We start from the raw sequence: 24,012 nt of genomic DNA on the forward strand, positions 1-24,012 counted from the left end.
TTTTGCAGTTTTGTTACACTATATCTTTTACCTGTGTAGTCCCTGTTAGTTGTTTGCTTGATAGTGTCGCTTTTGCACATCTAGCTTTCAATTTTGTTTTTGTTCTTACCTTTGTACTTAAATTTTCAGTTATTTTGTTTTGTAAAGCGCACACTTTAGGTGCAATAAAAATAATTAGTTTTATTATTACTATTTTTATTAGTAGATCTCGCCATACATTTATATTAAATCCAAATGTAAGCTTGTTTAATTTTTTATTAGTGACCATTACAAATATTAATCTCACAACATCATGCAACAATTTAGCCATCGTCTATGTTCCTTGTGTAAAGTAGCAACTATGAATATCAACTCTAAATATGCCAAAAAGGGACTAGACAATTATTGTCTTTCAATTCTTGGTTTGGTTCATTAAAATATATCCCAGAGACCACTGAGCTCTGCCGCCTTCAATATCTGGATGACAAAATGATCATCGTGTGACATGCGTGTATGGCAAAATGATCATCACAAGACGCGCGTGTTTGGCAAAATGGCATCGCACTCAAACCATTTCTATGTCTTTTCATTGGTCAATGTTCATGACGTCAACTGTATGGCAAAATTTAAAAAATGGCATACGCACGTATCGCACACACCATGACTTAAATTAATTGAAAACAAGATGGCCACATCACTGTATGGGCCTACTGAACTCTTACTCAAAATTACGAGGGACAAAACACCTCCAAAAACCCGACTTACTGCCTTGGGCGGTCTGCAGCACTTCTGTATTTCTTTTTCCAAGTCCCGCAGCAGTTTCCCCTCGTACAGTAATACTATAGTTTGAATATGGCCAGAGGTTCCTCAGGGTTGCGTTTTGGGCCCTCACTGTGATTGATGTTGAGTTAAAGACCCTGCGTAGACTGCATGCCTCCAGGCTTTCCCCTGTATACTGCACCTGGTAAGTGTTGATCTTACAGCTATCAAGATCAGATGATTTCCAAGTCACTTGGATGGTAGAGGAAGGGTTGTCTCCGGGTCTCAACACAAGGTCTCTTACTTTTTCAGGGGCTGCGGAAAAATTACAACTACATTCTTACTTTCATAATAGATATGTAATTTGCCTCGGGCATAAAGAATATTAATTTTGGTTTTTACCCATACACCGATGAGTGTTAGCACTGTATACTCAGTACTTTTCCGAGTCCTGTGAAAAAAATATCACAGGCATATTACTCGGGTGGGATTCCAACCCACAACCTTTGCAATTCTAGAGCAGTGTCATACCAACTACAATGTAGACTACCGAGATTGCCCGGTAGCTAGAGGCAGTTTGAATCCTTTGTTTTGGCAGCGGGTACCGCAACGATATTAAATAGATGTTAAATTTGCATCGGGATAAAGAATATTAATTGTTGGTTTTTACCAATACACCGCTGTGTGTTAGCACTGTATACTCAGTACTTTCCCAAGTCCTATGAAAAAATATCACAAGCATGTTACTTGGGTGGGCTTACTTTTGTTCTTTATGGGGATGTAACAGTTCTTATATTACAAACCCTTACTATGCTGTTACTACCTCTGTATTGTTCCTTATGTGCAATAGCAATAATGGATATCGATACTCAATGTACAAAAATGTGTTCTGACTATTTATCTTTCCAACCTCATTATGGGTATCATGGATTAAAATCCAGAGACAAGTGAGACCCCAAAAGCAACATTGCTAATTTTGGTCGCTGCAACAAAAATAAAAAGCACTAAATCGTTGACAAAACATGATTGCTTTCCCCAAACACAGAATCATCTTGTTTAATTAACTTTAACAAAAAAATTTTCAGTTAATATCAAAAAAGTTAATTTATGGAACCAGAACGATATAAATTAAGTTTCGCTTAAAAAAAGACACCTCAATCTGCCCTGCCTTCTATTTTAAAGTAGGAAAATGTTATTGAACACAAGGGCAGGACGTGCATGTCCACATGGGGAAGGGTTTAATAGGAGTTTTCAGGCTATTTAAAGGCAGTGGACACGATGTGTAATTACTCAAAATAATTACTAGCATAAAACCTTACTTGGTAACGAGTAATGGGGAGCTGTTGATAGTACAAAACATTGTGAGAAACGGCTCCCTCTGAAGTAACATAGTTTTTGAGAAAGAAGTACTTTTCCACGAATTTGATTTTGAGACCTCAGATTTAGAATTTGAGGTCTCGAAATCAATCATCTGAAAGCACACAACTTCGTGTGACAAGGGTGTTTTTTCTTTCATTATTATCTTGCAACTTCGATGACCGATTGAGTTCAAATTTTCACAGGCTTGTTATTTTATGCATATGTTGAGATACAGCAAGTGAGAAGACTGGTCTTTGACAATTACCAATAGTTTCCAGTGTCTTTAATCACAGTTTTTCCGTTTATTTATAAATAATCTGAAATCAGACAAAAGTAGGAAGAATATAATGCATGTTTTTGTCAAAGTGTTCCCTTACCTGCCGTACTAGTGGTGGCTCTCACCCATTCACTCCATATGCCAAGCTTTTTCTCTCCGATGGCCTGAACTCTGAATTCGTAGTCGGTGCATGATTTAAGGTCTCTAAACACAAAAGACAGATCAATCATGTCCACTTCCATGTCATCATCAACACTGTCACTTTCATTGTCATTGATCTCGTTGAATTCATAATTGTAACCAGTAATATTATCATGCTGTGATTCACAGTCCAGCTCACTCCAAGTGAACTGGATGGAGTCCATTGTGGTGTTGCTAACCATAACATCTGTGATTTGTCCAGGAGCTATTATTGGTTTGGAAAGAAAGGGGAGGAGGAGAGAAAGGTATTATGCAGTCAATATTCAATTATTTACTAGATGCAGTAAACATTCCACTTTTTACTATAATGCAATGTGACCTGAACTCTAAGGTAATTTATATCAAAGTCAATTTGTGACATATTATGATTGTACAAAACTAAAAAAAATCCTTGGAAAATGCCTACACCAAAATGTGCACCATATCTGCACTTCAACTGGGTGATAAAAGCTTGACATCACCTTGGATTAACCTTAATGGGTGCGTTCGTTTAGCTTCCCTGGGTCGACCCCGGTGTGTGGCAGTTTTCTTTTCCAGGACGAACGTAGGTAATTATCTGCACACGTTCGTCCTGGAAAAAAAACCTGCCACACACCGGGGTCGACCAGGGCAGCTAAACGAACGCACCCAATGTATAGACACCTGAGGGCAAAGTCTTTCAAACAATTTGGTCCCAGTTAACACCTCAATTGTACGGGTACATTTTGAAGAGCGAGGAGAGATTTGTGGAATTCAAGTCAATTTTATATGATCTATTATTAAAAAGAAAAAAAAACCATCGCAGCCAAAGGCTGAATTGAAGTCAAATTTCTACAAAGAGATAACAAATATACACACTTCGAAGAGCAAAGTTAAAAAACAAGATTTACAAAGATGATTAAAAACCTGTAGTGGTTCAAGAAGTTTCAAACCAAAACCGCCTTAAAATTGGGACTACCAAAATCTACAAATAGATAGCAATTGACAAGCAAAAGAAGCTAATCAAACCTGACCCCCCCCCTAAATCCCCATCAGAGGCCTTTTTATTTCAAAAGATCAGCAGAACTCACCATCAGCGTAGGTAGAAATCAGTCTCTCCTCAGAAGGATCTCCTTCCCCTGCTAATGTTGACGCTCTCACCACCACCTTGTACAACGACTTTGGTCTTAGGTCAACCAAGAATACTTCTGTATCAGTTGTGACCTGAATGAATGTTTCATTAGAGGTCGTCTCACATTGCTTGATTTCGGTTAAGGAGTACGTAATGGTGTAGTTCTCGATGGAACAGGGGTTTGATGCGGAGCTCGGGGATCGCCACTGGATCGTCGCAGCTGTGGCATTTCTGAAGTCTGGTTTTGATGGTTTTGCAACTTGTCCAGGGACTGCGAGAGAATAATATCATGAAGTATTCTAAGCTACAAATGGTTCGACTAATTGATATAAACATACATAATAAGAAATATTAATGAAGCCTTAAAGGGAAAGGACACTTAAAGGCACCTTTGGTAATTGTCAAATACCAGTATTCTCACTTGGTGTATCCCAACATATGCAAATTATAAAAAATACGTGAAAACTTTTACTCAATTTGTCATCGAAGTTGCAAGAGAATAATGAAAGAAATAACACCCTGTTGCTCAAATTGTTGTGCTCTGAGATGCCTGAGAAAGACTTCAGACCTGAAGTCTTTCTCATATTCAAATATTTTAGTGAGTAATTACTTCTTTCTCAAAACTATGTTACTTCAGAGGGAGCCGTTTCTCATGTTTTATACTACCAACAGCTCTCTGTTGCTCGTTACAAGTAATTTTTACGCTAATATGTTTTTGAGTAATAACCAACTGTGTCCAGTTTACCTTTAAGAAGCAAAAATAAAAAGAAAATCAATCTCACCTGTCACATTGGTTGTGAAATTGAGAGGATTGCTTTGGAGGCCCATTCCAGCACTAGTCCATGCAGCCACAGTGAAATCATAGAAGGTACAGGGTATCAACGACTCAAAAGATACAACTTCATTGGTCATGTTTGCAGCAATTGCTTCTGTAGAGTTACCGAACGCCAGGTAATAACTGTACAATGTAATCCTACCATGGGTGTCCTCACACATGGGTGGGGACCAGCTAAAAGAGGCGGTGAACGGGCCGACGGCTGTAAGGGTAACATTTGTCACTGGTTCCGGAGCTGAAATAAACGGATGACAACTATACTTCAACTTTTTAGTGTGACACTAATAATCTGGCCTCAGTCAAGAGTTCTGGTAGCTTAGTCACTAGCCTTTCTGAGGTATGGTTGACATAATAACAGGCATGCAACTACCCGTAAAAAAAAAAGAGGAAAATTTTCAAAGGCAAAACACAAGTGCGGAGCGAGGCAGCCGAAACGCCACGGGACATGATACCCACAACGGGTACCCTAGAAAATGTTGAGGTTCATTATGCTCTTAGGTGCATTGTTAGCATGTACTAGGCTTATTTTACATGATTGTAGTTGTACACTATTGTTGCCAGGCATATATTAGGCTTTTAAAAAAAATCAGAAAAAAAGAAAAAAAAAATCACATTTAAAAATTAAAAAAAAAACGCGGAATTCCGGAAGAGTTGCATGCCTGTAATAATAATAAGAGGGGCCTATTTCCCTTGGCCTTCAGCTTCGAGAAATAGGTCCCTCTTCTAGTCACTCAAAGTCTCTCGGGGAATAGACGTTAACTAGTTACCTCATTGCCAGTCAATATGTGTATACTAGTTCATTTAAAAAAATGTCGTCTCAGTGCTCCCACGCGAGTACAAAGCCCTGAGCTGCCGTGGCGCTCCAGTGGCTTTTTCAAACCACTATATCAACCTCTACCCTCACAGGTACCCATTTATACCCCTGGTTGAAGAGAAGCAACTATAGTAAAGTATCTTGCTCAAGGACACAAGTGTCACGACAGGGATTCGAACCCACACTCCGGTGACTCAACCACCAGAACTTGAATTTGATGCTATTAACCACTCGACTTTGACACCCTGCATAAGATTAGCTAGAACACATACGAATATAATATAGACATTTAGCGACCAAGAAACCCTACAATAGACCTTTATCGTGCTGTCTCCATCTTGGTCGTGTTCTTTGTATCGGATTACAATAAAGAATGCTAATAATCATTTTGCAAATAGGAACCAGACTATTTTGCTGCACATTGATAACAGTCTATAGACCAATCCGACGAAACTAAATTGGTAACGCCTTCTATTGAAAATTACCAACTGAGGAAGACACCGCAGAAAATGGCGCGCGGTGCTCAACACTTGCGCGCCCGGTGCGCGTCAGATTGGTTTATATGCATTAAAACAAAACAAGATTTATGCAAACCTGATTCCAGAGTTGAGACATTGACGTCCACCACCTCCCCTAATCCTGAAGTTGTGACGGCTCTCACAGATACAAGATAAGCCGAAGCAGCTAAAAGATCTTGAATGGTGTAGTTCCTACTCACACTCTCTACCGTCACATTGTACTCGTGGCTCTTTAGGACTGGCGCTGAACAATGCAGATACCTTAGGAATTTGTAGCTGATCAGGTAGTGGGTGATATTACACGATACGTTGGTTGGGAGATCCCATGTGACTCGGATGGAATTACTTGTGGTGGAGGATTGGATGTTATTCACTACATCTGGGGCTGTTGAAGAACAATATTAGTTTGAAGAAAAAAATAATTTTGTTACTACATACTTAAAAATACATTTAAAACCAAAATGACTACTCTTTAAAACCATGATACACTTTCGGTACAGGAAAAAAAAAAAGTTCACAGATTTACAAATAATTTATAGGGTTTACAGAAGGTAATGGTGAAAGACTTCTCTTGAAATATTGTTCACTGAAATTCTTTACTTTTTTAAAAAACATTAAAACAATATCAATTCTCGACAGCGAGAATTACGGATTTATTTTAAACACATGTCATGACACGGCGAAACGCGCGGAAACAAGAGTGGGTTTTCTTGTTATTTTCTCCCGACTCCGATGACCGATTGAGCCTAAATTTTCACAGGTTTGTTATTTTATATATAAGTTGTGATACACGTTAGTGCTGGGCGAATAGTGAAATTTTGTTATTCGGATACCGCTGGCCAACTATCCGAAATTAACCGGATATTCGAATAATTTTTTCGCCGCTAGAGGGCGCTATTTAATAAAAAATAAAAAATAAAAAAAATATTTTTTTTTGCCGCTAGAGGGCGCTGTTCGTTTGTGAATGAGATCGTATGGGCGGATTGATATAAGTTTTAGACAGTGTCACTCGGTTCATTCATAAAAATGACCGGATCTAATTTAAAGATGGCGATTTGCTTTTTCTTTTGATCGTGATTGACTCTACGTGAAGGAAAACTTTTGTAATCTTTGAACAAATTACGTCAGAAATGTCATTGTTTTAAATCTTCACGGAGGTGAGCATAGTTAAATACTTAATATATGCTGTTTTATGCTGTTTTAATAGAAGTTTCATAAGGATTCAGAGAAAACATTCATGTCAGTTGTCGCCCGACGTCCGCGGATATTCGGATATTAAAGAATATCCGGTTACTCGGTTGTAATTACAGAAATATCCGGTTTGTAAATAGGTATTCGCGCCCTATGCGGATATCCGGTTAAGAAAAAAAAGGCATTCGCGGTTACGGATAGGAAAACCTATTCGCCATTAACCGGATATTCGAATAATTCGCCCAGGCCTAATACACGTAGTGTGGGACTTGGACAATACTGTTTACCGAAAGTGTATAATGGCTTTAAATCCACGATGCAAATTCTACATCTATTAAATAATATGATTTATTAAGAACCTCATGCTTAACCAACCCTGAGGCGCTTTACAACATAAAAGTTTTGTTTTTGAAGAGTAAAACAAGACACTTTATATTTTAAAAAGACATGAACAGGGTATACCCTTATAATACCATACAATTTGTTTTCACCAACTACACTTGTGCGTTTTAGCACTGAATACTCAGCACTTTCCCGAGTTCTGTAAAAGACAAACACTCGGGAGGGATTCGAACCCACAGCCCCCACACTGCTAAAGCAGATCCAAACACCAGTGATACCATGCACAAGTACATACCTTCTCCATCTGTAGTTACATAAACTGCTTCACTGAATGGACTGTAATTAACCGACGTATGAGCACGAACTTTAAAATGGTACATGGTGCAAGCTGTCAGTCCATTGAAGGTGGCTGAAGTGACATTCGATGATACGCTAGTCTCCGTAGGTTTGGCACCTGCTACTGTTTTAACAAGTTTGTATGTGTACTGAGTGATGGTGCCGTTTCTTTCCTGGCATGCTGGGGGCTGCCAGGTAAAGGTCACTGACCTTGAGGATGTTAAAGTGTTGTTGATAGCGACCGGTATTCCTGGAACTGAAGATAGGAGATAAAAATGACAAATCCTATCAAATAACACTGTGGGGTCCCTATGCGCTGCTAAGTGAAATCTGTAATTGTAAACAGGGGCTATGTATGTTTTCATCCGGGTTTGATCCAGGTTCTTTTGTCTCAGCCTGTTTGACAACCTCTGGAAGAGTGTTCTATAACTGAACTGCTGCATATTAGAAAGAGCGGGAACCGTACGACTTGGTTTTGGATAACTGGGGGGAGTCAGAAGGGATTTATTTGAAGATTGCAGATTCCTGGTTGTTTTGTACTCCTGAACTAAGCTTTGAAGATAAACAGGGGCAATACCATGGATACATTGATAAGTTAGAACCAAAATTTTAAAATCAATTCTAGCCCGTCTTGGTAGCCAATGTAAATCCTTAAGAATGGGTGTGACGGATTCCTGAGTGTGAGTTCTGGTGACAAGTCTAACAATGTTTACACAGAGATTACACCAAAGTTCACGATCACCTCAATTAAATAAACCACAAAGAAAATGTGGGGGTCAAGGGGACGACAAACAAGGTGCTAAACAGTGGCAGTCAAAAGATGGACTTTCAGTCTTACCAGAATCGAGTGTTACAACTTCCTCCGTTCTGCTTTCCCCAAATCCACCCCTAGTCTCTGCTCTCACGGATACCTCATATTTGGACGCTGGCATCAGACCGTAGATCGTGTGTTGTGTACTTAGGTAGCTAACTAAAGCTTCCTCAACAGAGTGGACATTCTCTTCTTCAAGACATTGAAGAACCTTGATCAGTTTGTAAGTGACTTTATAGCTGGTGATGCTGCAGGAGGTGTCGTTGGGTTGCGTCCAATTCAGGTGTATAGATGTTGCTAGGGGTCCTGTTTGCAAATCACCGACTGCCTCTGGAGCTGAAACAAACAAAAATATAATGCTACTGTCATTTTTATCTGAACTCATAAAGCCTTATTATAACTCCAGTCGAGCCGGTCTTGGTTCAGCACGTCAACATCTTCTGACTGAACCAAGATCTTAACACCTCCTGGGGTGACAGATCTTTCCATATACTGCTGCTCCTCGTCTTTGGAACAGCCTTCCTCACAACATTTGCTCTATTTCAACCCTCAACTTCTTCAAATTCTCATGTTAAATGCCTACAACTGCACAGTTTAATTATGCCTTGCTTTTTCTGTTAATTGTTCCTTTTTGTCGCGCCTTGAGTGCCTATTTGTTAGGTGGATATGTTGCGCTTTACAAGTATTATTATAATCATTACATGTAAAACACATGATTATTCATTGACAAGCTTGTTTGTTTAGATGTATTTAACGTTCAAGGGAACTCGGCAAACTCCCTCAAGGGGATATACATGTAAAAGGGAAGGTACATGTTTCGTAATTACTCAAAACAAGTATTAACTTTAAACTGACTTGGTAACGAGCAGTGGAGAGCTGTTGATAGTATAAAACATTGTGGGAAACAACTCCCTCTGACGTAATGTAGTTTTTGAGAAAGAGGTAATTTCTCACTAAAATAATAAAAGACTTCTAGCTAGAAGTCTTTTATTCCTATTTGAAAGCACACAAATTTGCCAACAAGGGTGTTTTTCCTTTCATCATTTTCTCGCAACTTCGATGACCGATTGAGCCCAAATCTTCACAGGCTTGTTATTTTATGCTTATGATGGGATACACCAAGTGAGAATACGGGTCTTTGACAATTACCAAACGTGTACAGTGCCTTTAAGACAGAAATGGCAACAGCCAATCTCTGTCATACAAACATATTGGTTTAACGCTATTAATGTATATTGCACAAATCAAGAAGTTGTGATTCAGTAACTAGACGCTAACACTTTACCATGTACTGGTTGGTGCTGTGGTGCAGTATGCAGCCAATCAAACCAGGAACACTAAGGGTGAACCTCTTCTCTTTTCGATAAGTGCACTGGGTCCTTTTATGTGCACTACACAACACAAGGGACCAACAGGCTTTACGTCCCATCCGAAGGATGCAGCAATAATGGTTAAGTCTTCCTTAAGGGCACTAGTGTCACAACCGGGTTTGGAACCCACAATGTGCTGAACCAGAAACACCAGAGCTTGAGCCTGGTGCTCTTATCCACTCGGTCACCACCCGCAACGAATTACATACAAATGTACATACCTTCTCCATCTGTAGTTACTACAACTGCATCACTGAATGAACTGTTGCCAACAGACGTCTGCGCAAGAGCTTTAAAATGGTAGTCGGTACACGCTGTCAGTCCGTCAAAGGTGGCTGAAGTGACATTTGGTGATACACCTATCTCATTGAAAAGTGCCTTTGTTGCGGTATTAACAAGTTTGTAATAATACTTTGTGAGGGTGCCATTTCTCTCCCTGCATGCTGGGGGTTGCCAGGTGAAGGTCACTGACCTCGAGGACTTACTAGTGTTCATGATATCAATCGGTATCCCTGGAACTGTAAGCAGGAATAAAAAACACAACCATTTTGATGAGGACTAACTGATTAGATAAGTTATTTACAAGAAGTTCCCTCGATTAACTAAGCGAAAGTAGTAGTCCCAACCGATTTCCTACCTTCTGCCCAGGGCCCAATTTCATAGAGCTGCTTAAGCAGAAAATAATGCTTAACAATTGTCTGCTAAGCAGGAATGAGAAGGATACCAGTCACAGATTGTACATGTGACATGGTATTTTGGCTGGTAACATTATTCTGGTAAGCATTATTTTGTTGTGCTTAGCTACTTTTTGTGCTTAAGCAGCTCTATGACGTTGGGCCCAGGTAATAAGCAGGACAGTTCTTTCCAGAACTGAGAAGTCTCAAAAATTCTGAAAATCTACTCCGCCGTAATGGAGTACATGTATAGCAAGACAGTTCTCTAAAGAACAAAATCTACCCAGCAAGTAGATATACACAGGGTGTACCGCAAACCAAATATACATTGATACCTCACCATGTAATGTTGCAAAACCAACAACAAACCATACCATTAATTTGTGTAAAGGGAGATACTCCACAAATTAATGATCATAAACATTTGATGTGAGGCAACGCAATTGTTGATAACTCATAATATTTGAGAAACCATTCCCTTCTCATAAATGTGGTTTTAGAGAGAGATGGATTCAAAAGAATTTCATACTGAAATAAATAACTAAATAAATAGTACATACCATCCTGTTGGGTTGACACGCTTTCTTCAACAGCTTCCCCAGCCCCTGCTGATGTTAACGCAACTACAGACACAACATACTCTGAGTAAGGCGATAGGTTCGTTAGTCTGGTATTGTTATCCAAGGAATTGACTGTCATACTGTTTTCTTCAGTGGTTTCTTCACATGCCAGATGCTTGACGAGGCGATAGTTTATGTTGTAACGGAGAATCTCACAGGAGGTGATGGATGGAGGCTGCCACGAAACTTCAACAGCTCTTTTCCCGGGGGTAAGCTGGAGATTCATGACTTTACCTGGCACTAAATTCAAGAAAAATATACATTGATTTATTTATCTCTTTTTTAGCTAATGTCAATGTGAAAAACTGTATGCTTTTTGAGATTTTTAATGTAAAACACTGTATAAACAATAAATTGTTTCTATTATTATCACTATTTTTATTTATTATGAGGAAAAATGTTTCTGTCAGATATGTTTCTCAGATTGTATACTCCAATCATGGATTATTCTTCCGGCAGGGACATAAACTGCTTTGTTTTTTTTTGCAATATCCTTAACAAGAAATGCTCAAAAAAATCATAGCTCCACTGATAGGGGTTTGTAAATGCACTGGGTTCTTTTACATGCACTACACAACACACTGGACCATCGGCTTTCAACCCATCCGAAGGATGCAGCAATAATGGTTGAGTCTTCCTTAAGGGCACCAGTGTCACAACCGGGTTTGGAACCCACAATCTGCTGAACCAGAAACACCAGAGCTTGAGCCTGGTGCTCTTATCCACTCGGTCACCACCCGCAACGAATTACATACAAATGTACATACCTTCTCCATCTGTAGTTACTACAACTGCATCACTGAATGAACTGTTGCCAACAGACGTCTGCGCAAGAACTTTAAAACGGTAGTCGGTACAAGCTGTCAGTCCGTCAAAAGTGGCTGAAGTGACATTTGGTGATACACCTATCTCATTGAATAGTGCATTTGTTTCGGTATTAACAAGTTTGTAATAATACTTTGTGAGGGCGCCATTTCTCTCCCTGCATGCTGGGGGTTGCCAGGTGAAGGTCACTGACCTCGAGGACTTACTAGTGTTCATGATATCAATCGGTATCCCTGGAACTGTAAGCAGGAATAAAAAACACAACCATTTTGATGAGGACTAACTGATTAGATAAGTTATTTACAAGAAGTTCCCTCGATTAACTAAGCGAAAGTAGTAGTCCCAACCGATTTCCTACCTTCTGCCCAGGGCCCAATTTCATAGAGCTGCTTAAGCAGAAAATAATGCTTAACAATTGTCTGCTAAGCAGGAATGAGAAGGATACCAGTCACAGATTGTACATGTGACATGGTATTTTGGCTGGTAACATTATTCTGGTAAGCATTATTTTGTTGTGCTTAGCTACTTTTTGTGCTTAAGCAGCTCTATGACGTTGGGCCCAGGTAATAAGCAGGACAGTTCTTTCCAGAACTGAGAAGTCTCAAAAATTCTGAAAATCTACTCCGCCGTAATGGAGTACATGTATAGCAAGACAGTTCTCTAAAGAACAAAAACTACCCAGCAAGTAGATATACACAGGGTGTACCACAAACCAAATATACATTGATACCTCACCATGCAATGCTGCAAAACCAACAACAAAACCATACCATTAATTTGTGTAAAGGGAGATACTCCACAAATTAATGATCATAAACATTTGATGTGAGGCAACGCAATTGTTGATAACTCATAATATTTGAGAAACCATTCCCTTCTCATAAATGTGGTTTTAGAGAGAGATGGATTCAAAAGAATTTCATACTGAAATAAATAACAGAATAAATAGTACATACCATCCTGTTGGGTTGACACGCTTTCTTCAACAGCTTCCCCAGCCCCTGCTGATGTTAACGCAACTACAGACACAACATACTCTGAGTAAGGCAATAGGTTCGTTAGTCTGGCATTGTTATCCGAGGAATTGACTGTCATACTGTTTTCTTCAGTGGTTTCTTTACATGCCAGATGCTTGACGAGGCGATAGTTTATGTTGTAACCAAGAATCTCACAGGGGGTGATGGATTGAGGCTGCCACGAAACTTCAACAGCTCTTTTCTTGGAGGTAAGCTTGAGACTGATAACTTTATCTGGCACTAAATTCAAGAAAAACATACATTCATTATTTATCAATAATTATAATTATTTCATTAATCTCTTTTTAGCTAAATGTTAATATGAAAAACTGTCTGAACAGCGTCTTGAGATTTTTATGTTAAAGGCAGTGGACACTATTGGTAATTGTTAAAGACCAGTGTTCTCACTTGGTGTATCTCGACATATGCATAAAATAACAAACCTGTGAAAATTTAGCCCAATCGGTCATCAAAGTTGCGAGATAATAATGAAAGAAAAAAACACCCTTGTCACACGAAGTTGTGTGCGTTTAGATGGTCGATTTCGAGACCTCAAGTTCTAAATCTGAGGTCTTGAAATCAAATTCGTGGAAAATTACTTATTTCTCGAAAACTATGGCACTTCAGAGGGAGCCGTTTTTCACAATGTTTTATACCATCAACCTCTCCCTATTACTTGTCACCAAGAAAAGTTTTATGCTAATAATTATTTTGAGTAATAACCAATAGTGTCCACTGCCTTTAAAGGCTATATTTACAATAAATTATTAATGTTATTATTAATATTATGAGGAGAAAATTTGCATTTTGCGTTTCTTAAATTGTGTATTCCAATCCTGGATTATTCTTCCAGTGTGGACATAACTGCTCCGGATTTTCGGCAATATCCATAACAAGAAATGTTCACAGATCAGTTTTATTGTATATACATTTAAACAGGATAAAAACAATTACATTTTTCCAAAACCAAAAGGTATACGATCTTTAAGAGGTACTGAGGTAAAAAATCATAGCTTCACTGATTGCTCAATTTCCACATAGATGTTTTTTTAAAGGCCTGGACAATTGGTAATTACTCAAAATAATTTTTAGCATAAAAACTTACTTGGTAACGAGAAATGGAGAGCTGTTGATAGTATAAAACATGAGAAATGGCTTATGAAGTAATTTCTCACTTAAATATTTGAATTGAACTCGAGTACTCAGCTTAGGTCTCGAATTCCAGGCATCTGAAAGCACACAACTTGTGCAACAAGGGTGTTTTTTCTTTCATTGTTGTCTCGCAACTTCGATGACCAATTGAGTTCAAATTTTCACAGGTTTGTTATTTTATGCATACGTTGAGATACCAAGTGAGAATACTGGTCTTTGACAACTACTAAAGGTGTCCAGCAGCCGATTTCACACAATGCTAGGATTAATCTCGAATTGATATATAGTAACAATGGAGAGTCTTTAAAGGAACACGTTGCCTTGGATCGGTCGCAATGGTATTTGACAAGCGTTTGTAACCTTTTGTTATAAAATGCATTTGTGGTTACAAAGATGTATTAAAAGTAGAATATAATGATCCACACAAATCTGCCTCGCAATTGCGTGGTCTTCCATTTACTTTGTGAACTAACAAGGTCGGCCATTTATGGGAGTAAAAAATTTGACTCCCATAAATGGCAAACCATGTAAGTCAACGAGGTAAAAGGAAAACCATGCAATTTAAAGTGATACTTGTATGGATATTAGCATTCGTACTGTTATTGGACATAGGAAACATGACCAAGATGGTGGCTAAATGACAAAGGTCAGACTGTCGAGTGTGTTTTTACCTGCACTTGGTGTCATCAGATTCTGAATCTGGCTGAAGGACCCATTACCCACTGACGTCCATCCTCTAACATGAAACTCGTACTCAGTGCAAGGCAACAAATTCCCAAAGGTATGATTTCTAACGCTTGAATCATTAACTCCTTCTTCAGCGATCTTTCCTCCAGACGTCAGGAGCTGATAGTGGTACCCTAAGATAGTACCATTCCTATCCTCACAAGCAGGTGCCTTCCACTTGGCATCAATGGCAGAGTTTTCTAATTTAGCAAAAACAATTATAGGTGGTCCAGGAACTATTAAGAGAAAAAAAGGTACATCTACATGTTATGCTAGTTTCAATCACAAATAACAAGAAAAAAATCCCCTTTAAAGGCACTGGACACATTTGGTATTTGCCAAAGACCAGTACTATCACTTGGTGTATGCCAATGCATATTATAACAAATCTGTGAATATTTGGGCTCAATTGGTCATCGCGTTAAAGAAAATAACGAAGGGGAAAAAAACACCCTTGTTGCACAAATTTGTGTGCTTTTAGATGCCTGGGAAAGGCTTCATGCCTGAAAGTCTTTCTCAAGTATTTGAGTGAGAAACTATCTCTTTCTCAAAAACTTCCGAGGGAGTCATTTCTCACAATGTTTTATACTATTGACAGCTCTCCATTGCTTGTTACCAAGTAACCTTTTATGCAAATATATTTTGAAAAAATTTCCGAAACATGTCCAGTGCCTTTAAGGCATACCCTGCTGGCTGCTGCTTCCCAGCTTCGTATCGTAACTTGGGTGTGATCCCTGGCCACACAACAGCTAACAATTCCATTGCTTCTGACTGGCACCCCCGAGCAAAAAAATTTACAAAATAGGGCGACCGCCAACATGGGGCTAGATAGCTCAGTTTGTAGAGGGCCAGCATTTGGTTCAGAGAGGTTGTAGGTTCAAATCCCGAATTTTAATCACAAAAAATAAAATGAAGTTTTGTTCCACTTCTGGGATGTTCGATGGCCTATAACAATATTTTTGTGCCACGAACCTGACCCCTTACAAACTCAGGCAACCAAATGAGAAAGCTATGTTATACTCCTTTGTGAAATTATCAACAATTTTACTTGGTTAGAAGATCTATAAATAAAAAAAATACATCAACATGTGAAGGTTAAATTATTTCACTCAAACTCCACATTGCCAAACTAATGCTACAATTCAAATTCATTCTCCAATTAAAACAATGCATGCACATTGTTCACTAACACATGCAACATTCCATGAATGATAAACATGTTCTGTGTGACAGGGAACTCACGTTAACTGTTTTACTTATCATTTAAAACTTGAAAAAGGCACTCAACTATAATTGCTTCGTGAATAATTGGGTAGGTAGTGTATCCTGCTCTACCAGCCAGGCTCCTAGCAGATGATTACCCTTCTTACAGACTGCGAAGGGGGTAACCCTGTTTCAGCCCCAGGAGTAACCCCGTTTCAGCCCCAGGAGTAGGTGGCACTATGCCCCTGGTGGCAGTTGACTTGAGTCGACAGCTCAAATCAGTTGAATAAGCACTCACTTTAGCCCTTTTCACACTGTATTTTTTATCCCCATGGAACACAGCCATGGGGTGGCCATAGGAGTTTTTTATCCTATGGTTACTGCGATGAATTTTCACAGTGTTCCTGCCTTGGTCCCTATAGACCTTTATAATGGTGCAGCCATCTTGAATTTCACCCATTGATATCAATGAAACCAAACCGTGGCTGGAAGAACAAAATAGTCTGGTTCCTTTTTGAAAAATGATTATTAGCATTCATTTTGGTTACTCGATACGAGGAACATGTCCAAAATGGAGGCAGCATGATAAAGGTCTATTCCCTGGGCTTCTGGTTGCAAGATCCAAGAATATGCAATGGTTTTACCGCTTAGACCTACTCTAGAGCAGGAGTGGATATTCCCCGGGGTACATGTATGCCCATTAACCGGGGTAGATCACGGGTATAGAGTGATCCATGAGTGAAAGAGCCGGCCGTTATTCCCTGGGGTTTCCCCCAGGGAATCGGATAGTGTGAAAAAGAATTTTGAAGTTGTCGTCTGGACTTGTAAATTGGGCGATAACTCCTTAAAACAATCTTACACAAAATTATTTAAATTGTGGGATGGCCCAGTTGAGGGTGGGTCAGGGGAACTTAAAGAATAATTCCTAATCTCTGACCTGATTCAGAGGTGTTCTTAGTCATCTGAGCTCCTTCAGTCGATTCTCCAGCACTAGTTATGGCTACTACTTCCACTCCATACATGGTGTGTGGCAGCAAGTCACCAATCACAAGGGAATCATTCCCCGTTGTCTTCTGCTTCTGAACTAAGTTCTTTCCGGTTATCTCATCACATTTTCCTTGTTGAATCAGCCAGTATGTTATCTTGTAGGTGATCTCAGAACAGAGTGTGTTGATTGGACGAGACCAACTGAGCTGGAGGGATGTTGCATTCAGTGCTAAACCAATCAAATTAACCGGTTTTCCTGGCACTAATATCACACAAACAAGAAACAAACAAAAAACACAAACATAATGCACGACAGGCACGTAGATGATTATAAATGAGGAATGTACAAAACAAACAATACACAAGAAACAAAAACACAAACAAAACCCCAAAACACAAACAAAATGCTCGATACATGTAAGTTAATCGGTAGATGGTTGTGAATGAGAAATGTACACATCATACATTCACATGCAAAAATGAGAAATCAAACAGATGAAACATGTACAAACAATGTATGGAAAACAAGTGTGGACATTAAGTTAATGGATATGTTTTTTGTTATTGTTGAAATAACGGTGATGAATTCAAATGAAAACACACAATTCCTAAGATACAGAAAATGTACCGGCAGCTGAATCTACATTTGCGTGCTGTGTGGGTGTGCATTTCTCTTGCACTGATCTTTACGCTAACTAGATACTAAAACGTCTACACTGTGAGACATTTTAGAGAGACCGACAATAATATTAGTTTATACTCAGCGCCTTGAATACCTTGTTTGGTAGATACGTGCGCTTTATAAGACTTCAATATTATTAATATAAAGGCGCTGAGTATATCAAAAACTTGCAGACAGATACATGTACATGAAGGTTATTGAAGTGATGCATTCTATGCCAAATTATGTAGCACCTTATAAGGGTTTACAAGGTGCTGTGGCGCATTGAGCAGCCACAGCCAGGAACACCGGGGCGAACCCCTTCTCTTTTCGATAAGTGCCCTGCTTAAGGACACAAGTGTCACGGCGGCTGGGCACCTTAGGGCTTGATAGCTCAGTTGGTAGAGCACCAGCATGTTATTCTGGAGGTCAAAGGTACAAATCCTGCTTAAGGCAATTTTTCTTTGCTCTACCCCCAAATTTATAACGAATATACACATTCAGTTTCCATTGTGGTTTATTATTTGACGTTCTAAGATTTCTTCGATGAGTTAAAAAAGTTTTGTGTGTGCTTTTACCTGCACTTGGTGTCATCAGATTCTTAATCTGGCTGAAGGACCCATTACCCACTGACGTCCATCCTCTAACATGAAACCCATACTCAGTGCAAGGCAACAAATTCCCAAAGGTATGGCGTCTAACGCTTGAATCTTTAACTCCTTCTTCAGCGATCTTTCCTCCAGACGTCAGGAGCTGATAGTGGTACCCTAAGATAGCACCATTCCTAACTGCACAATCAGGTGCCTTCCACTTGGCATCAATGGCAGAGTTTTTTAATTTAGCAAAAACAATTCTAGGTGGTCCAGGAACTATTAAGAGAAAAAAAAAGGTACATCTACATTAACTTTGGTTTTTACCCATACACGGATGTGTGTTAGCACTGTATACTCAGTACTTTCCCGAGTCCTGTGAAAAAATATCACATGCATGTTACTCGGGTGGGATTCGAACCCACGACCCTTGCAATTCTAGAGCAGTGTCTTACCAACTAGACTACCGAGGTTGCCCGGCAGCTAGAGGCAGTTCGAATCCTATGTTTGGCAGCGGGTACCGCAACGATATAATAGATGCTAAATTTGCATCGGGGATAAAGAATATTAACTTTGGTTTTTACCCATACACCGATGTGTGTTAGCACTGTATACTCAGTACTTTCCCGAGTCCTGTGAAAAAATATCACAGGCATGTTGCTCGGGTGGGATTCGAACCAACGACCCTTGCAATTCTAGAGCAGTGTCTTACCAACTAGACTACCGAGGTTGCCCGGCAGCTAGAGGCAGTTCGAATCCTATGTTTGGCAGCGGGTACCGCAACGATATAATAGATGCTAAATTTGCATCGGGGATAAAGAATATTAACTTTGGTTTTTACCCATACACCGATGTGTGTTAGCACTGTATACTCAGTACTTTCCCGAGTCCTGTGAAAAAATATCACAGGCATGTTGCTCGGTGTTACTTTTTTCACAGGACTCGGTTGAGGGTGGGTCAGGGGAGCTTAAAGAATAATTCCTTATCTCTGACCTAATTCAGAGGTGTTATTAGTCATCTGAGCTCCTTCAGTCGATTCTCCAGCACTAGTTATGGCTACTACTTCCACTCTATACATGGTGTGTAGCAGCAAGTCACCAATCACAAGGGAATCATTCCCTGTTGTCTTCTGCTTCTGAACTAAGTTCTCTTCAGTTATCTCATCACATTTTCCTTGTTTAATCAGCCAGTATGTTATCTTGTAGGTGATCTCAGAACAGAATGTGTTGATTGGACGAGACCAACTGAGCTGGAGGGATGTTGCATTCAGTGCTAAACCAATCAAATTAACCGGTTTTCCTGGCACTAATATCACGCAAACAAGAAACAAACAAAAAACCACACACATAATGCACGACAGACAGGTAGATGATAATGAATGAGAAATGTACACATCAAACAATAAACAAGAAACAAAAACACAAACAAAACCCCAAAACACACACAAAATGCTTGATAAGTTGGTAGATGGTTGTGAATGGGAATTGTACAGATTAAACATTCTCATGCAAAAATGAGAAATCAAATGGATGAAACACGTACAAAACAATGTATGGAAAACAAGTACAGACATGTGTTATTTGATATTAAAGGCACTGGACACCTTTGATAATTGTCAAACACCAGGTTTCTCACTTGGTGTATATCCCACCATATGCATAAAATAATAAACCTGTAAAATTCAGACTCAATTTGTCAACAAAGTTGCAAGAGAACAATGAAAGAAAAAAAAACCTTGTTGCATAAAATTTGTGTGCTTTCAGTTGCTTAATAAAAGGCTTCAGGCCTAAAGTCTTTTATTATTTGAGTGAGAAATTACCTCTTTCTCAAAAACTACATAGGTTACTTAAGAGGGAGCAGTTTCTCACAATGTTATATACTATCAACAGATGTCCATTGCTCGTTACCAAGTAAGTTTTTACGCTAACAGTTATTTTGAGTAATTACCGATAGTGTCCAGTGCCTTTATAAAAATAAATGATATTAAAATGAAGTTAAAAGTTCCCAAGATGCAAATATTCTAATGTCAGAGTTCAAGTCAAGTCTGTTGCGCGCAAGTCAATTACGTGCCGATCTCATGCTTAATGCGTGTAATAATAATAATAATAATAATAATAACAATAATAATACTTGGTTCTTATATAGTGCTTTTTCACACCCTTAAAGGGGCAAATCAAAGCGCACACTTTTTTCTCTGCATGGTATATGGAGCTACGATTTGAAGTATGAAATGCATATGCGAGACACTTACCTCGGCAAGTTGTATTTCCTTGAGCAGGGGGGCTTGGAGGCCCGGCTCCGCCCACCCCTGGTCTGACTGCAGTTACTCTGAATTCATACTTGGTATCCTCCATTAAACCACTAATAGTATACAAGGCGGTATTCCCCTGTGTCACACCAGCTGTGGTAGTATCATTCGCCTTGGCATCTTTGTACGTAATGATGTAGTTCACGACAGGGGGGTCACCTCTATCGCCAGGTTGGGTTCCCCATGGATTCCAAGTGATCGTTATTTCATTGACCTTTGAACTGTCTATTGTCGGTGAATTGGAAAGATATGGTGGCTCTGTGGAATAACAAACAAGTTTAAAAAGGGATTCACATAAGAAAAAAAACCTCAAATAACTCTTTAAGAAAGGTTCTAAAATCTTTGACAAATTACAAACTTTTACGAATGCAGAACAATGTATACATACCAAAAGCTGTGAGGTTGAATGTCTTTTGAAGCGTTGCATTAGCGTTTGTGCACGTGTACTCATTTTCCCTCGCATCGGCAACGACGACAAATATGTACTCTGTCTTGATTGGCGACTCTGAATCAATGACGTAATCTGCTTCAATGGTCGTTCCGTTGGGTAAAATGAGGACTATGTCTGAGATGTTGGGGCTTCTAACATTCTTTAAGATACAGGTGATGTTAGTGGTCTGGTTGATGTTCACTTCTTGTAGCTCTTCGTATAACATGGGGGCTCGGACTATGAGAAACATAATAATAACAAATTCTTATATAGCGCATTTCACAGTAACTGTCTCAATGCGCTTTACATTAGTGCCCTGGTCATTGGGACAATAATATCCCTTCAATCTTTGTCAGCACCCAGGAGAGTATACAACCTATTATGGACAACCGTAGTGCTCCAAAGGCTTTTTCATACACAATATCCCCATACCCAGTTATACCCCTGGGTGAAGAGAAGCAATTATAGTAAAGTACCGTATTTTCCTGCGGATAAGACGCGTCTTATCTGACTTTTTAGACCCCAAAAACATCGATGCGTCTTATCTTTCGGTGCGCCTTGTCTGCTGACGATTGATTTTTTTTTTTATGATCACTGCGTGAAATAAAAAATACCTTCATGTCCAGTTCAAATCAACGATCTTTGTGTGAAGAATCCTTACTCAATAATGCGGTCGAACAAGGCTATTCAGACACTGTGACCGTATTTTCGTTCGAACAATGCCGCAATCCCCCAGACGGTCCAATTATTCCAACAATGCTGCAACGTGTTTATTCCCCATGACCGTGCTCTCATTCCATTAATGCCGCAATGCGTCTAGCTTTCGGTCCAACAGACGTCGGCAGTGTACAAACGTTTTTCTGTGTGGCCGGGTAGTCGTTCCGAAAACGATTGACAGTCAATAACTTCATACAAACGTCATTCACCCAACCGCTATTGTGTGGTAAACTTTGAGGGTTTATTTTATTTTATTGCTTCAAAACTTCGGGTAGGAACGGTTGTTAAAATCATGGTTGCCCTTGCATGAAACTTGCCTGTAAAATCAACGATGTCCAAGTTCAGACTCGAAAATCTCTCAAAACGACACAGAAAATTAGCCCCAAAACGCAACCGTTCCGAGGTCTGTAAATTTAATCACGCAACACAAAAGCAGATATCACACCTATAGTCGTTGTTACTGTGAGTGTGACAATAAATACAAGAAACATTGAACGCTAGAGGGCGTTTTGGAACATTGTAATAGCGTGAGGTTAAACGCCCTCTATTGGTAAAAATTACGTGAACCAGCAATAAACGCATTGAGACAAGACTCGACGTGTCTGGGCTAGACTGCGCCCCTGTCTTTATCCGGAAGGTCCCTGCCGCTAGATCCAGTGATTCCCTTTGGATACAATGAACGTGCAGTGATATAGATGCCCAATAGTCACTGCTCTCAAGTCCGCAATGGAATTTGACTGCATACGTTCAGGCTATGTCTGGGCATGCTTGGGATCCGCACAGTCACGTGGGAATTTTGGCGCATTTCCAGGCAGCGCAAATGCGACGGCTTAGCGCAACCCGTCGGCGAACATCTGTTGTGCAATCTCGAGATTGAGCAGCGCAATCCACTGTGTACATGTGCATATTAATGTGCATGCAGCGACATCCCGGACGGAGGATACATTACTACACCCACACGCTACGTCCGTCTGTCGTTGCAATGTATCTGTATCAGCAAGGATCCTCGTAGTTTGTGGGGACGTCGGATGTGTCCAGGGAGGCATTGTGTTCATGTTGCAAATAAAATTAACTTCAGACAGTGCGTGGACCATGGTTTCTGCCCGCTGATTGGGCCGAACTTTATGTTATTTACAATATACAGAGTTGGCTGATTGGATAAAGGTCGGTATACGTAGGTTCTCAAAGGCAACAAATTACGTCTTTGTGTCAATGTACCGACACCGGGTGGCGCCAGGTGTTCTTTTGTTTGCGGTTAAACGTGCGCCTTGTGCGGCGGTGCGCCTTGTCTGCTGACGTTTGAAATTTTTTTTGGTCATTTTAGGGTCCTGCGCCTTGTCCGCCGACCGTCTTATCCGCAGGAAAATACGGTATCTTGCTCAAGGAAACAAGTGCCACGCCCGGGATTCGAACCCACACTCTGATGACTTAACTTGATTCGAACTGCCTCTAGGGACCAGGCTGTCCTGGTGGTCTAGCTGGTACAACATCTGCTCTAGATTGGAAAAGATCGAGGGTTCGAATCCCACCCGAGTGATATGCCTATGATTTGGTTTTCATAGAACTTTAGAAAGGACTGAGTGAGGACACACATGGTTGTAAGTGAAAAACCAAATAATAATGTAATGTCCCTTCATACATACCAAAGTTGACCGTTGTTTGAAGCGTGATGTTGTTGTACGCGCATGTATACTCATTATCCATTGCATCAGCAATAACGACAAAAATGTACTCGGCCACAACTGGTGTCTCATATTCAACGAAGTAATCCGATTCGATGGTCGTTCCGTTTGGTAGAATGAGGACGATGTCCGAGACGTTGGGGTTTCTGACATTCTTTAAGATGCATGTGACGTTGTTTATCTGGTTGATGATGACTTCTGATGGCTCTTTGAACAATATGGGGCCTGGGACTACAAGAACACGGAAGACAATTTTCAAAAAGTGAGACCAAACTTAAAGGCAGTGAACACTATTGGTAATTACTCAAAATATTTATTATAAAACCTTTCTTGATTTTGAGTAATGGGGAGAGGTTGATGGTATAAAACATTGTGAGAAACAGCTCCCTCTGAAGTGACGTAGTTTTCGAGAAAGGATTGATTTTCCGCGAATTCGATTTCAAGACCTCAGTTTTGGAAATTGAGGTCTTGAAATCAAGCATCTGAAAGTACACAACTTCGTGTGACCATTGTGTGACAAGGGTGTTTTTTCTTTTATT

General features: G+C 39.8%; 1 protein-coding gene across 3 annotated transcripts in view; it reads right to left on the minus strand.

Moving 5' to 3' along the window:
* The window catches only part of LOC139945799 (tyrosine-protein phosphatase Lar-like), a 70,758-nt gene that overhangs the window by 27,103 nt on the left and 19,643 nt on the right, over positions 1-24,012 (minus strand). For 2 of the 3 annotated variants that reach the window (XM_071943231.1, XM_071943229.1), the window contains exons 7-23: positions 23,435-23,704; positions 21,033-21,311; positions 20,588-20,902; positions 18,325-18,615; positions 17,036-17,347; positions 14,841-15,131; positions 12,958-13,257; positions 11,944-12,240; positions 11,117-11,416; positions 10,104-10,400; positions 8,540-8,848; positions 7,661-7,957; positions 5,909-6,217; positions 4,448-4,735; positions 3,625-3,936; positions 2,475-2,780; positions 745-1,053 (exon numbers count right to left, since the gene is read on the minus strand). In XM_071943231.1, coding sequence (XP_071799332.1) covers positions 745-1,053; positions 2,475-2,780; positions 3,625-3,936; positions 4,448-4,735; positions 5,909-6,217; positions 7,661-7,957; positions 8,540-8,848; positions 10,104-10,400; positions 11,117-11,416; positions 11,944-12,240; positions 12,958-13,257; positions 14,841-15,131; positions 17,036-17,347; positions 18,325-18,615; positions 20,588-20,902; positions 21,033-21,311; positions 23,435-23,704 — 5,082 coding nt within the window. The remainder of the gene's footprint in view (positions 1-744; positions 1,054-2,474; positions 2,781-3,624; positions 3,937-4,447; positions 4,736-5,908; positions 6,218-7,660; positions 7,958-8,539; positions 8,849-10,103; positions 10,401-11,116; positions 11,417-11,943; positions 12,241-12,957; positions 13,258-14,840; positions 15,132-17,035; positions 17,348-18,324; positions 18,616-20,587; positions 20,903-21,032; positions 21,312-23,434; positions 23,705-24,012) is intronic. The other variant, XM_071943232.1, reaches the window with a different exon arrangement.

Source organism: Asterias amurensis, chromosome 13 (assembly GCF_032118995.1).
Source record: "Asterias amurensis chromosome 13, ASM3211899v1".
NCBI lineage: Eukaryota > Metazoa > Echinodermata > Asteroidea > Forcipulatida > Asteriidae > Asterias > Asterias amurensis.